The following is a 16,736-nucleotide window of genomic DNA, read 5'->3' as shown; positions in this document are numbered from 1 at the left end:
ACAAACTCTGGGACACCTTTTCACTCTGCAGAGAGCAGATGTACTGGGGGGATGGGCTTTCCATTGTTTACAGACACTCTTCCCTCCAAGTTTCACACCTCTGCTTCTGGAAAACTCAGTTGCTAGGGGCAACTATCTCCTGGCCTGTCAGCCAATCATTGGCTCCTGGCCTGTCAGCCAATCAATTGGCCTAGCAAGAGGCAGGAGATCCTCCAACACAATCTCCAAACTCTTCAGTTGCATTGTGTAGCCCAAGTTGAGCATAGCCTCTGTAAACCCCTGGCTACACACCAACTCATCAGCTGGACTTTTCTTCCTGAACAATCCTCCACCCTGGACCTCATTACTGTGTTAGGTTCAGTTTGTATATGTTATTCTTTCTGTATGTTATAAGCCCTTACTACTATGTAACTGTATGCTTATACATGCCATATCCAGTGTTTATATGCAAGTAATTCATACACTAGTCAAACTGAATATCATTTTTATCTATCCTCTTGGCATAGTTCTGGGTACAGTACAGTATCTAGGCCATGAAGAGTAGTCCTTCCATTGTTTGTTGTGTAACCTAAGATGGCTACCAGGTGGTCATTGTTACACATCCAGTATGGTCGACCGGTGATGTCATCACACCTGGTCACTTCCTCATACAGCCCTAGCCTCTACCAAGATGGCTGTCTGTTTTCTTATTAGCATTGTTAGTCCCGTGTAGCTCAGTTGGTTTTGCATGGCGCTTGCAATGCCAGGGTTGTGGGATCGATTCTCACGGGGGACCAGTATGAGAAAAAAAAAATGTATCCACTCACTAACTGTAAGTCGCTCTGGATAAGAGTGTCTGCTAAATGACTATAATGTGAATGTAAATGTTAGCCCTTAGCATGCTACCTCGAGCCGCTAACTTCTGATACCATGTATACAGTTTGCTATAACGGCCTATAGCCTGAGGCATACTAGCCTGTACCCTAGCCTAGCATGCTAGCCTACAGTTATTGCCTATGCTTACTATTGTATGCTATTGCCTACTGCTATGGCCTTTTAGCAAGCCCTGTTCTTACTGTATAGCTTACTGTGTTATGCTACCACCAGGTACTGCTAATGTATATATTGTAAACTATTCTAGCTCACTGCTAATGTACATAGTGTGTTTATGGTGCTATGTCCTGCTCACTAGTCCAGTGCTATTAGCCTGTACATGCTAATCCCTAGTCATTACATTGTGTACATTACAGCTATTACTGTTACATAGCGGTGCTATTACTGATAGCATGTGCTACATGCTACATTGCTATTAGCCTTTGCTGTTGTGTAATAGATTCCCTGTTTATTATGTTGCATTACAGAAAACCACTATTTATGTTCACCTATTCCACCATTACTCCTTCTTGTTTGTTGTGTATGTGCCTGTCTGTGTAATAAACTGTGGACTGTACATATGTCTCCTACTGGTCATTCACCCTTCTAACCTGAAAGCCCAGGCAGATTGTACCTATATTGAAACCAGGGTTTACCACCAGCTGGTGGCACTCTTTTTCATGGTCCTTCGAGCCGGATAGGTGCAATTGTTCTGGGACATGACCTGTAGAGACAGGATGCAGTTCATGCCGCATGCCATGCCCCAGACGAGTACTACTGGATCGACCAACCATATCCTGTGTACCAGGCGGTGTATCAGTCTCAAAAGGCTTGGGTATCACGGCCGCCGGCACAGCCTCCACTCACTCACATGGAGTGTTGACCGGCCCGCCAGTCAGTTCAGCCACCACCAGACTTCAGCATGTCTGGTGGTCACCAGCGCCCCAGGAGGTTCTCCAGCCAGTGCCCTCGCCAGCGCCTCTACCCATCAGATGGCCACCAGGACTCCAGTACATCCAGACAGCAACGCAGCACCCTGAGCTCCAGCTAACCATGCGGCCCCCAGCGTGCCAGTCAGTCCAGGAGCTGCCAGAGTTGGAGCAAGGCTTGCTACCAAAACCGATGCCACGACGGACATCCCTGCACACGCCCAGGCCAGTGCCGGAACTAATCCGGCCTCCACTGTTCCCGTCGCCAGTCCCTCCAATGAGCCGAACCCAGTTCCGTCTAACGTGCTCCAGTCAGCCAACCCGACGACATAAGTGCAGCCAGACCAGCAACTGCGAGTGCCCGAGCCTGCTCCACGACGGCTGCCCAGGCCCAAGTCATCCCAGAGCACCATACTGCACTCCAGCAGGTTCAACCACAAGCAGCACCAGAGCCAGACAAGCCATTGCCAGTACTGCATTCTGCCCTGCGACCAACAGACCTCCAGCGAGCCAAGATGTCACCAGACACTGGGTGAAAAGGGTCAATATCAGGGGATATATTTATCTATAGATATCCGGATATCTGAAATGTTATTAGATATAAGGAGTAGATACGCATGTCCTTAATTTCATATATGGAGCGAGGATATTTTCCGTAATGGGACAGTTTCTACATCAAATCATATTCCATTTTATTGGTCACATGCATCCAATCCGGACCTCAAAAATCTCCCTGCTACCGTATGAGTCCAGGAAGATATCTGGGGTGAGATCCCTTCAAGACACGACCCTGATGCGCGTGCACCCTTGTACATATATGCAGAATATTTTAACTCCAGAAAGGGTATGTGTCAACATGCCGACATATCTAAGCCTTTATACTTAGGCATGAACGAATCCACATGCTTTCAGAAATGTATTATATCTGTAGTCATTACCTGATCATTTATGTATCCGTATTTCTCAAAAAATGCATGATTTCAATAGATATCCTTACACGATATGTAATATTCATCCTCATATGTCAAATTATTTTACCTGTTTTTATTTCACATGAAGGTGACATATCTGAGCATACATTTGGACCATATTCAGTAGTAGGCTATAAGGCACGCAAAAGCAAACATCATCATATTTAGTCCAAAGCACATCTCTGCTATTTCTGTTTCAAAAATGCAGCATAGCAAATCCAGAGCTCCAATCACAACACCTGTTTTCTGTAAAGATGCAAATGTTGGCCATAAAAAGTTGCACACCCTCAATACCCCTGCCTGCCCTGCTTGTTATGGACGATGGATGCAATGGGTGCAGAATGGGTTGTCAGCGCCGGTCCTTCACAGTCCAGACCCAAGGTGCTGGTAGTATTGGTCTGTGATCCACTCCAAACTGTCAATGCATAAATCATGAATCAAAAATGTGTCGATATTGCAAGAAAATATTGTAATTTCACATAATCAAGCCTAGCTAGCTAGCCCTACTGTCTGCTGGCCAAATTAGCTAATGTTCTTGATTCTAGTTACTTAGTTAAATAAAACATCTCAAATTAGGGACTGATTTTAGTGTTAACTTCTTTGAGGTATTTTCTGAACAGCTTCTCACTTCTTTGTTTCTCCAGTTGTCAGTTCAGCCACACACTGTTTACAAATTAATTTGTGGCACCCAAATAAAAAAATAACAGTTGGAACTCAGAAAAAAAATAAGTGATTATTGTTGCTAGTCTACCAGTTACAGTGTTTTTAGCTTGCAGTTTCCGCATGCCTTTATGCAGATGGCATACAAAAAGTTTAGCTAGTGTCTGAAAGGATTATATGGATTTAATATTTGTCAAATTATTGAACATGTCCTCAACTTAAATAAGCATCAGAAATGGTCCTGATTTAGCATATCAAAAAGCATATCAAGATCCTGATATGGACCTCAGTCAAGAGCATATGCATTGTATGTGCTGAGAAAATATACTATGTAGGCCTACTGTCAGTATTTGTCATCATGTAGAGAAAATAAGGTGTCCACATAGGCCTATCTCAGGATATCTAATGAGTCAATATCCAGACATACCATGGATGATATCCGGAGGGAATCCAAAAAAGTATTTGTACATTAAATAAAAATATGGATTTCATATTTGACAAATTATTGAGCATGTGGTGAAAACTCAGAAATGCATCAGAAATTGTCCTTATTTTCAGCATATCAAAAAGCATATTAAGATCCGGATATGGACCTCAGCCAAGACAAGCATATCTGGAATCAATATAGCTTATTATCTGGAGTGTGCTGAGAAAATACAGATATGCGATGTATACAGTCAGTATTTGTCAACATGAAGAGAGAAAATAGGATGTCACATATCCCAGAATATTGAATGAGTCCATATCCGGTCATAGGAAACGTCCATGTGGGATATTCGGAGTAATCCCAATATCATATATGTCTAAAAGCAGGGGTGCAACTTTCCCTGGGGACGGGGGTGCTGGTCCCTACACTGTCTGCTGCCCTTGTAGACCTGCTCAGCCTGGACATGACGCCCAAGCCGACTCTCCAACCAGAGTCCCACTTGACGCTTCAGATTCCAGCAGCAGGTGAGCCTTCTGTATCTCTCCTGGACCTGCCAGCATCAGACCAGACTGCAGTTCTGGTCACGATGTCCACTGCCGTCCTGGAGGACCAGTCCGGCCCTATCCTGGACCCACTAGCCGACTCAGCTCCAGTCCTGGGTCCGCCTCCCTCTCCTGTCCCGGGCCCAACACCATTGGCTGAACCAGCTCCAGAGCTGGGTCCACGGCACTCATTGGCCCACAAGGACAGACCAATGCAATCGCCCAACCCAGCTCCAGCCATGGGTCTGATGCCTGTCCTTATCCTCGGCTCATCAGCTGACCCAGCGCCAGTCCTGGATCCACTGCCTGGACCATATCTGGGCCTGCCTCTGCCTACGGACCTCTATGCCTATCCAGCCCCTGTAGGAGAGCCTCAACTTGAGAAGCTCTCTCGCCCCGCTCCAGCCAGGGATGCCTGGCCCAATTACGTGGGATGGTCACCTCCACCAACCTGGACACCTCCAGCAGCACAGGCACGGACCACCCTTACTCCTGCTGGACATACTTAACTCACAGACACTGTGACCACTGCCCGCTCCACACATGCCAGTGAAGGGGTGGCGACATGAGGAGGCAGGACTTCCACCTTCTTGGTGCCTTACAAACGCCACTGGACTTTACAGGGAGAATACAGAGGACACACAGCCACGTCCTCACCAGAGAATTTGAGGTGAAAATGTACTTCATACATTTTGTGGTGGCTGTAGAAAACCCTGTCTCAATCCCTCTCTCTGGCCCTGGTACGAGACAAGCTTTACAACTCTCCAGCCCCAGCAGAGGCTACCATCCACCAGTCATTCACACTTCTGGCCCTGGCCACTATTGCTATTGATTGTTGCCAGGGGTCTTTCTAGAGCACACCCAGTGACCTCTGATTGGGACACTTGACCGCCCCATCACCACCTTTGACCCTGACCATTTGCATCTCCTCAGGGCATCTGTCCAGTAGGCAGGTGGGATAAGAGCTTGCTCCAGCCCAGTCTGGGCTCAGTATCCAGCAAGCAGTGGCAGAGTGAGGATATCTCTCATAAACCTCTGCCTTGCACTTCACACAGCTGGACCACTCACCAATAGACCCTTCTCTCCTCCACTAGCATGTAGTGGGTCCTTGTAAATGTAAGTAGAATTTATTGGTCAAGGTGTATTGTCCGATATGCTAGTCTGTGTACTTAAAGATGCAGTCTGGGATCTTAAGCACAACAAATTTGTAACATGCTGTACGAATTGGATTCGTAGCATATCATATGAATTGCAAATTATATATTTTTGCAGGACTTAACATATCATACTAAATGGATGACGTAGTACACAAATGGATGACGTAATACACAAAAAACAAGGACCCGTTTTGACTTGTGAGCACCACTTTCAAAACTACTGGCTGAAATTATACAAAAGTTTGGAAGCATCGCTTTAAGTGTTCAGGCCAGGTATAGAGACTTTCCCTATTAGTCATTATGGGCCTTAAGAGGGCTGTCATTTTGTTGTTGCACAACCCAAGATGGCTGCCCCCATGGTCATATTGTAGAGCAGGGGTCTTCAACCTTTTCTTGCCCAGGGACCTCCGTCCAGGCAAACCGGTGAATGCAACACACTATCACAGCTTATTGTGAAATAGACACAAATTACTTATTCGAAATTTGTGACAGGCACATGAAAGACCACTTTTTCGTGTTTATTACACGATTTTCGTCACAACGCATTTCGTGTGTATTACACGATTTTCTTTCTTCATAACGCATTCGTACACATTACACAAATTCCAATTTGTTGTGGATTACATTAGCTAGGCTAGCTAGGTGGCAAACATTAGTTAGGCTAAGGGTTAAGGTTAGGGATTAAGGTTTAGGGGTTAAGGTTAGGGCTAGTTAACATGCTAGCTAAGTAGTAAAAGGGTTAGGTTTAGGAGTTAGGTTAAAGGGTTAAGTTTAGGGTTAGGGGAAGGGTTAGCTGACATGCTAAGTAGTTGCAAAGTAGCTCAAAAGTCGTAAGTAGTTGCAAAGTAGCTAATTAGTGAAAAAGTTTTCTATGATGAGATTCGAACACACAACCTTTGGGTTTCTAGACATTCACATTATACACCCACCCATCCTCCCTGGCCAACTTCCCTCTTATTTTTTCTGTCTTAAGTAACTTACTGTCTTTATTGACTATTTTGTGTGCCTGTCACAAATTTCCAAAAAGCAATGTGTGTCTATTTCACAATAATCTGTGAGACTGGGTTGGTGAATGATAATGGCAAGGACAAATAATCAACATTTTAAAATGAATAGATTTTTCATTATAATAACCTCCTCACATCATACACTGAACAAAAATATAAACGTAAAGTGTCATGTTTCATGAACTGAAATAAAACATCCCAGAAATTTTGGGGGAAACGCACAAAAAGCTTATTTCTCTCAAATGTTTTGTAAAATTTTTTTTACATCTCTGTTAGTGACCGTTTACCCTTTGCCAAGATCATCCATCCGCTTGACAGGTGTGGCATATCAAGAAGCTGATTAAACAGGTGCACCTTGTGCTGGGGATAATAAAAGGACACTCTAAAATGAGCAGGTTTGTCACACAACATAATGCCATAGATGTATCAAGTTTCAGGGAGCATGCACTTGGTATGCTGACTGCTGCAATGTCCACATGAGCTGTAGCCAGAGAATTGAATGTTAATTTCTCTACCCGGACAGCTGATGAAACTGTGGGTTTGCAAAACCGAAGAATATCTGCCAAAACTGTCAGAAACCATCTCAGGGAAGCTCATCTGCGTGCTCTTTGTCCTCACCAGGGTCTTGACCTGACTGAAGTTCGGCGTCGTAACAGACTTTACTGGGCAAATGCTCACTTTCGATGGCCACTGGTAAGCTAGAGAAGTGTGCTCTTCACAGAGGAATCACAGTTTCGTTGTGTGGCGTCGTGTGGGTGAGCGGATTGCTGATGTCAACATTGTGAACAACGAACATTTAACGAAAATACATTTTAACTATGGCAATTTGAATGCACAGAGATACCGTGATGAGATCCTGAGGCCCACTGTCGTGCCATTCATCCGCCGCCATCACCTTACGTTTCAGCATGATATTGCACGGCCCCATTTCGCAAGGATCTGTACATAATTCCTGGAAGCTGAAAAAAATGAGGACCCCCGTTTGAATACCCCTGTTTGAGATGCCTACTGTTCACACATTAGCATAGCCACCTAGCATGCTAGCACTATGCTAGCCGCTAATTGTATACTGCATTTATCACTGTGCTATGTAGCCTAGCGTGCCAGCTGCTATTGTACATATTACTGTGTGTATGTTAGCAATATTTACCAACACCGCTAGTTTGCTAATGTTAGTTGTGCTACATACTGTGCAGTGTTTTACACCCACCAGCCCATGGTCTAGCTAGCATGCTAGCTCATTGTTTTGTATATATTGTTCCCTTTGAGTGCTATGCTTATTAGCCTATGATACTAGCTGCTGCATGATGCCTTGAAGTGTTATTGCCTATTGCCATAGCACATTGTGACTGTATAGTTATCTGGTATGCTATTGCTATCATGTACATTCTCTATTGTCATTATACAGTCACTATCCTGTTATTACCACAATGTAATACGTTCTCTGTATTTCTCTCTCTTGTAGAAACCACTACCACTAGTTCCCTTCTCTTTAAAGTTGTGCATGTATGCCTTCGTTGACTGTGGAATAAAGTGTGAATTGTGTCCCTGTCACCTGCTAGTCATTATCAGTCCTCTTTCGGAGACCACCGACCAACAGGTGGCACTCTTCTTTTGGCCTTCAGAAAAGCCATATACACTGACTGTACAAAACATTAGGAACACCTACTTAATATTGAGTTGCACCCCTTTTTGCCGTCAGAACAGCACATGTGCACGATAATTTGCATACAGGTCCTCACTCACACGCATGCAGATACAAATTCAGGTATGAATACATATGCAGACGCACACTGGCACAGACACACACACACTTGCACACAGACACACACAGACACATACTTAAGCAAGGCGAGTATCAGAGTTTGAAGATCTCATCTACATACAGTTTGTGTTGAACCAAAGCTGTACATTTGTACAGCTGAATGCCACTTTTTCAACTTGTTTTACCCTAAATAAAATTAATAAATCACTCAATCAATGTTTTATTCAATGTTCTTGATGTATATACTGTACATATTCAGTATGTGATACACTGTATGTATTCATGAATTGCTCTCTTCTTTTTTTGGCCTTCAGGCAAGCCATATACTCTGAGTGTACAAAATATTAGTAACACCTTCCTAATATTGAGTTGCACCCCCTTTTGCCCTCAGAACAGCCTCAATTCGTCAGGGATGGACTCTACAAGGTGTCGAAAGCATTCCACAGTGATGCTGGCCCATTGGCCCATGTTGACTCCAATGCTTCCTACAGTTGTGTGAAGTTGCCTGGATGTCCTTTGAGTGGCGGACCATTCATGATACACATTTTAGTTATGAATTATGTATTAATGATTCATAAAATAATAATTCATAAGATGTTTAATATAAAAATGTAAATACATCCTTCAAAAAAGCAGCCAACCCCTGGTCTAGACCAACTAAGTGTTGTATTCTAAGTGTGTATCTAACTGTGTCCTCTCCGGTGTGGTGTGTTAAGGGCTGACAGCGGCAGCGGCGGCAGCTGCCACAGCAGCCATCGTCGAAGCCATGAAGGTGAAGAAGATCAAGCTGGAGGTGATGAGCGGCTACCACGGCAACGCCAACCAGCATGGGGCAGACGGTGAGAACGGAGACCTCAGCTCCAGCGTGGGTGAGTCAGTCAGTGTGCCCTTCACACACACACATGCAAGCGTACAGGTGCATACAGGTCTTCACACTCACACAAAGACATGCATGCAGATAGCAATGCAGGTATGAATACGTATGCAGACACACACCGGTACAGACACACAGACACATACATAACAAAAGACGAGTATCAGAGTTTGCAGATGTCATCTATATACAGCTTGTGTTGAACCAAAGCTGTACATTTGTACAGCTGAATGCCACTACAAGCTTAAATGCACCAACAGCTCAAAGATACTCACCAAGCTAAGGTACTGGATTCCAAACATATCTATTCTTGCCAGTGTGGAGCAGAGTGTGGACAGTTCAAAGAATACAGGTCCAGTTGAAACATCTACAAAATAGCCTTGTATGTTCACTACAATTGGCTAGTATATTAAGTTGGATGTCTATAAAACAATTGTATCATTATTTGCATTTGTCCACATCTTTGTAATGCAAATGGTACATTCTGTCTGTAAAGTCTTGTTCTCTACTGCTATGTAAAATCCCCAGCCTTCATATCCAATCTAAAAACAACACAGACATTGTTAATACAAAGTTTAATCCATGAACACTGTATCCCAAAGCTATTAGCCATAAACTCAGTCTCTAATTTCTTTAATTTAATCACAGCAAGAGCATTGCTTTTTCAATATGTGCCATTTCAATTAATTATTAGCCCACAAATGCAGACGGATTTTGCTCATATCGCCACCGAGCCACTTAGCGTATTGTGGAAAATTCTAATATAGTGTTGAATTATTATGAGCCCATTACAAATTATAGGCTCCATGTAATCCCTAAAGCTTTGATTCACTAAATAGTGTTTTTGATTCACTTACTCTAAGTGTCTCGACAGAAGTACTTGACAATGTATATTTGGGTAAAAACAGGATGCTGTCGCTAAGCAGATTGAACAAAGAAGCACAATTCATGAGCTCTGAGGTCATCAATCCCAAAAAAATGAAAACGGGTCTACGACCAATGAGAAAACGAGGCTATGAGGTCACCGAAATCAAGATAAATGTGAATAAGAACAGCAAGGCTACGGCAATGGAGCTGAAAATAAACTGTTTTATCTTTTTACAATTTAAATTGTAACCTTGAGCACACGGCCAGCCAGCCAGCCACACATAAGAAAGCACTCCCTGAAGAATCATAATTCTGTAGAAGGGAGCAGCGGTGTGTGTGTGTGAGTGCGCATGCATGTGTGTGTGTGTGTGTACGTCTGTATGCATGTCTGTGTTTATTTCTCTTTTGTGTGTGTGTGCATGTGTGTTTGTGAGTGTGGGTGCGCCGGTCACGACATTAGCTCCCTGAGTGAAATATATGACGGTGACGCCTCTTGGCCCCATCCACAATCAATTGGATTATTTTCCTTTAATATTTACTTGCAGCGATGAGTTGCTCGTGTTCATGGTGATGAACAGTCTGCCACTGGCGTTTGAAGGTGACCTGTCACTGCGTATGGACAAATCTCTCTCGCAGAAATGTAGAAAATAAATCATTAGGGGCTAGGCAGGCAGACAGAGAACCTCATCTCTCTCTCTCTCTCTCTCTCTCTCTCTCTCTCTCTCTCTCTCTCTCTCTCTCTCTCTCTCTCTCTCTCTCTCTCTCTCTCTCTCTCTCTCTCTCTCTCTCTCTCGCTCTCTCTCGCTCTCTCCCCCCCTTCTCTCTTTCTATCTCGCCTGTCTCACTCTCTCTCTCCTTCTCTCCCCTCTCACTCCCTGGATTGAAATTGGCCTCAGATTTATGATTGGAATTAATGCTTCGTTTGGTCAAAGGAATGGCTTGCTGAGACAAATTATGTTTGGTACTGAAGCCATCCTTATATTGATTACTGGGTGTCACAGCAATCTCTTGTTTATATCAGACACTCTTGTGTGACAGGGGTGGCCAGCAGAAGTCATCAAGATAATCCACAGGAGATACAGTATATGGCCCTAGTATAGTCTCTACAGATGGAAGAAAGGAACAGAGAGAGAAAGGAACAGTGTCCTCATTTAGTTTTAGCGAATCACACAACTGCGAGGTGTGGCTCCGTAAAAAGAGGTACACAAGACATGTAAGGCACACGCACGGGGGAGGGTTAGGGGGAAGGTGTTGTGGGAGATGATTGGTTGGTAGATTAAGATGATTAAGCCAATGCCTATGTGCCGGGAGTTTCTCCCAGTCTTTCTGTATTGGCTAAGGAAGGCCAAGTTTGACACGTTGATCCACCAGACTCTTTCTCTTTGCACATTTGGGCAGAAGTGTCTGGGAATGAAATTAGTATAGTATAGTCTTATTAGATGGACAATGTAAAGAGAGCAAAGTTTAAGCAATGTTTAAAAAGGGAAAGCCAACACTTCTTCCACATTTAAGTATGAAAAATACACACTTCTGTGAAATCAAACTGTCCACTTAGGAAGCAACACTGATTGACAATACATTTCACATGATGTTGTGCAAATGGAATAGACAACAGGTGGAAATTATAGGCAATTAGCAAGACACCCCCAATAAAGACTGGTTTTGCAGGTGGTGACCACAGACCACTTCTCAGTTCCTATGCTTCCTGGCTGATGTTTTGGTCACTTTTGAATGCTGGTGGTGCTTTCACTCTAGTGGTAGCATGAGACGGAGTCTACAACCCACACAAGTTGCTCAGGTAGTGTAGCTCATCCAGGATGGCACATCAATGCGAGCTGTGGCAAGAAGGTTTGCTGTGTCTGTCAGCGTAGTGTCCAGAGCATGGAGGCGCTACCAGGAGACAGGCCAGTACATCAGGAGACGTGGAGGAGGCCGTAGGAGGGCAACAACCCAGCAGCAGGACTGCTACCTCCGCCTTTGTGCAAGGAGGAGCAGGAGGAGCACTGCCAGAGCCCTGCAAAATGACCTCCAGCAGGCCACAAATGTGCATGTGTCTGCTCAAACGGTCAGAAACAGACTCCATGAAGGTGGTATGAGGGCCTGACGTCCACAGGTGGGGGTTGTGCTTACAGCCCAACACCGTGCAGGACGTTTGGCATTTGCCAGAGAACACCAAGATTGGCAAATTCGCCACTGGCGCCCTGTGCTCTTCACAGATGAAAGCAGGTTCACACTGAGCACGTGACAGACGTGACAGAGTCTGGAGACGCCGTGGAAAACGTTCTGCTGCCTGCAACATCCTCCAGCATGACCGGTTTGGCGGTGGGTCAGTCATGGTGTGAGGTGGCATTTCTTTGGGGGGCCGCACAGCCCTCCATGTGCTCGCCAGAGGTAGCCTGACTGCCATTAGGTACCGAGATGAGATCCTCAGACCCCTTGTGAGACCATATGCTGGTGCGGTTGGCCCTGGGTTCCTCCTAATGCAAGACAATGCTAGACCTCATGTGGCTGGAGTGTGTCAGCAGTTCCTGCAAGAGGAAGGCATTGATGCTATGGACTGGCCCGCCCGTTCCCCAGACCTGATTCCAATTGAGCACATCTGGGACATCATGTCTCGCTCCATCCACCAACGCCACGTTGCACCACAGACTGTCCAGGAGTTGGCGGATGCTTTAGTCCAGGTCTGGGAGGAGATCCCTCAGGAGACCATCTGCCACCACATCAGGAGCATGCCCAGGCGTTGTAGGGAGGCACGTGGAGGCCACACACACTACTGAGCCTCATTTTGACTTGTTTTAAGGACTTTACATAAAAGTTGGATCAGCCTGTAGTGTGGTTTTCCACTTTAATTTTGAGGGTGACTCCAAATCCAGACCTCCATGGGTTGATAAATTTGATTTCCATTGATCATTTTTGTGTGATTCTGTTGTCAGCACATTCAACTATGTAAAGAAAAAAGTATTTAATAAGATTATTTCATTCATTCAGATCTAGGATGTGTTATTTTAGTGTTCCCTTTATTTTTTTGAGCAGTGTATATGCACTCACTAACTGTAAGTCGCTCTGGATAAGAGTGTCTGCTAAATGACTAAAATTTAAAAATGTTAAAGGAAAAAGCAACGTTCCGTCAATGTTTCAATTGCCAGTTGTACATAATGGTTTGTTTGAATAGACCAGTGAGGATCAGCTATAAGTTGAATTTCTTCTCAATTACTTATCTGGTTAAATGAAATAGCCATATTTGCAAAGGGATCTCTTTCATTGCTAGGGAACATTTATTGCGTTAAAACAAAAAGGTCCTATTTTCCACTGTTGCATTAAGAGCGAAGCGAATAAAAAACAGATCCTTTGACACATACCATAAAGAGCATAAATGTTTTACTTCCCTGCAGTACTTAGTCCCATGTCTAGTTTGGATTCCTGCATGCCTAATATGTCCTGGTCTACAGTCCATTATGCCTGCGGAATCCAGGCCTCTAAATCACTTGACAGATATAGCTATATGACTGTGCAAGAGGGGAACTTGATTTGCCTGCTGCCTTGTTGGGCTCTGTTGGTCTGGACTCACTGTGGATAACAATGCAGGGCAGTGCTGATGAGGATGTGAATAAATGCTCTGTTTTAAAGAGAAAGAGAGGGAGAGAGAGAGAGAGAGAGAGAGAGAGAGAGAGAGTGAATAGAAATCAAAGGAAATAGTAATTCAAAAGGGTTGATGGTGATGATGATATTGTGAGAATTGTATAATACTACTACTACTTGTTCTAGACAAAGGAAGAAACAGCGGCAGAGACAGAGGTATAGAAACAAGGCAGACGCAAAAGCAGAGACAGAGAAGGAAAGACAGATACAGAAGTAGTGTTAGAGGCAGGGACATAAATAAAGGCAGGGACAAAGGCAGAGACAGACGCAGACACAGATAAAGCGACAGAGGCAGAGAAAGAGGCAGTCAAAGACAGAGGTAGAGACAGTGAAGGACACCCTGTTCTGTTGGTGGAGTTGGATTGCGGTGAGTCTGCCATCATTGTGTTGATTTCAATGGAACAGGCTAATGTTTCTCTCCCACACATCAAAAATTAATCACAGTGTTTCCCCTATATTGATGTTCGTTGTCGCCAATCATTTTCAGGATTGTTAAAAAGATGTCAGTGTTCACTTAAACGACTATAGACTACGACTATAGATATAAAGTATGTCCTGTAGAAAAGATAATGGAGCTATATATTGTTTAGTAAGACCCTCTTTGAACACTAACAATCACCAAACTAAAAACTAGATTGTCAGGGATAATCTAAAATGTGTAGAATTGCAGGAAACTAGCTTTAAAACTGTAAAATGTTCTCTCCACCCCATGGCAAAATTAGCTCTAAAATGGCAACATTTCGACACTGTGGCCAAGAGAAGGGCCGTTAAAACTTTGGGTCAGAGACTGCACCCCCCCCACCACCACTCCAACCCCCACTAACCATGCCACCACTGCTGAAAAAAAGCCTAGGGGAAACACTAAATCACAATTAGACCTTCCTGTTTGCATCAACGTTATTATTTATCAGGAAAAACAACCGGCCAGCTAAACCCAGCCAAAGTGGCCAAACATCCTGTGAAAGGGGAGGAAGGGAGGGAGAGAGGGAGAGAGAGAGAGTGTGTGTGTGTGTGTGTGTGTGTGTGTGTGAGAGAGAGAGAGCTTGTTCTCTGATTAGACAAAATGTTTGTCTCTCACTCTCTTTGATTCTCCCTGACAGTCTTGAGAAGGAGGTGGTGTGTGTGTATGTGTGTGTGTGTGTGTGTGTGTGTGTGTGGTTTTCAAAGGGGGTACAGAGGCCCTCTCAATGTGTACATTTTGGATTGTTCCTGTGGCTGTCAGGAAATAACACACAATTATAGATCACAAAACCAGGTTAGAGCACATGTAGCACTAGGCCTTTCAGTGGGATAAACAGCCAGCCTGCCATTCAATCCCAACGCACTGACCCCAACCACAACCTTTATTACCGGGACAGAAAACACTGTCAGCTGCTGCCCACTAACAAACACCTGCCAATTTCAAGAGAACTGGTTCAGTGGCAGTCTCACTTGGAACCGTAATTAGTGACATTGTATCCTGTATCGCTGTTTATGCTCTCTATGTTGTGGAGCTCCCTCTCTTTCTCTTCCTCTCTAACCCCCATTCTCTGGCCATGCACCTGACTCCACCTCACCGTGGTAATGGAAATGGACCTTACATTCGGTCTGTAATTAGGTGTGGGAATTCCATCCGTCATCAACCAGACAATGCTGCCATGTACATCTTAAAGTGATACTGTGAGATTTCGAAATTAGGTCGTTTATCTACTTACCCAGAGTCAGACGAACTCATGGAAACCATTATTATGTCTCTGCGTACAGTTTGGAGATGATTGAAGTTAGCATATTGTTAGCTTAGCGCAATTGCTGGAAGTCCCCGGTATAGTAGCCAGCTCCTCTCATAAGCAGGGCAATATACCTTCTAAATAATCCAAAACTAGGTGGTTGGTAATTTATAGTATGACAAAGCTATACATAATAATCTATATTTTGTAAATTTCACTGATAATCATAAGAAACTATCCACTATCCACTATCCACTTTCCACTTCTTCATTATTTATTGTGTGTGTGTGTTTGTGTGTGTGTGCGCGAGCTGGCTGGGGCCCCTGAGAGGGCTCCGTGAGGAGGAGACCACAGCTGTAAACGGCGAGCAACTAATTGGCCCTTATCTGGCTGTCCCATTCATCTTCATTTTTTACCAATTACTGAGCATTATCTGTGTTCTCAGTTGGCCATGGGACTTAATCCTTTTTGGTTAAGCTGCTTGTGGCGGCTTGCAAAATTGCAAATGGGGAAGGAGAGAGGGAGGAGGGAGGAGGGAGGAGGGAGGAAGGAGAGAGGGAGGAGGGAGGAGGGAGGAAGGAGAGAGGGAGGAGGGAGAAGGGGAGCAGAAGTCACAGCGATAAACAAACTCGGGAAACTTCCCATCATCTCTCCCCCCCTCGGAGGAAGGAATCAATAAACAATGACATCACGTGAAGGAGAGCACAAAGACACAGACAAAGAGAGAGAGAAAGGACTTGGGGCGAGAATCAATTATCGGCATTATAATTCAGGTCCTTGTTTGCAAACGCAGCGGCCTCATTGATTAAGCTTGCTCCGGTTGCTCTTGCCATTATTGACTTGTTAAAACCATATTTTCTCCTCATCAGTGGGTTTCATGTTTGTGGTCGTCAGCAGGCAGATTACAATTCTTTTAAAAGGCCTTCATCAATTATTCAGGGTGTATTCATTTTGGCAAGCTCCAAATGCCCCCTGTTAAGTTTTGGTGTGTGTGTGTGTGTTTTTTTTTTTCATAGCAGCAGAGAATAGAACCAGGACACATTGTTCCTCCAGACGGTACATCAACACAGTTAGCCCTTATTATCTGAGATCAATGCATAACTAGGTTTCTCTCTATATGGGGTAAACACTAAGATAGGCTACAGGGCATTGATTGTATTGCAAGCTGAGTCAGAATACATGTTAAGTGTTGTACTTTCTTTTTATGTCTGTGTCTGTGTGTTATGGTTTAGTAGAGGAACAACAATAAAACCATTGGTATTACAATAAATATATTACAGGATATAGAAATTACTATGCATTAAATCAGCCATAATAATCCTAGAAAATAATCCTAGATA

General features: G+C 44.1%; 1 protein-coding gene across 4 annotated transcripts in view; it reads left to right on the top strand.

Moving 5' to 3' along the window:
• LOC121536607 (dachshund homolog 1) overlaps window positions 1–16,736 on the top strand; it is a 260,659-nt gene that overhangs the window by 161,043 nt on the left and 82,880 nt on the right. For all 4 annotated transcript variants that reach the window (XM_041844008.1, XM_041844007.2, XM_041844010.2 and 1 more), the window contains exon 3: window positions 9,027–9,179. In XM_041844008.1, coding sequence (XP_041699942.1) covers window positions 9,027–9,179 — 153 coding nt within the window. The remainder of the gene's footprint in view (window positions 1–9,026; window positions 9,180–16,736) is intronic.

Source organism: Coregonus clupeaformis, chromosome 23, assembly GCF_020615455.1.
Source record: "Coregonus clupeaformis isolate EN_2021a chromosome 23, ASM2061545v1, whole genome shotgun sequence".
In the NCBI taxonomy this organism is placed as follows: domain Eukaryota; kingdom Metazoa; phylum Chordata; class Actinopteri; order Salmoniformes; family Salmonidae; genus Coregonus; species Coregonus clupeaformis.
Note: the sequence above shows the minus strand (reverse complement) of the source record. Positions and strands in the feature narration are given on the sequence as shown.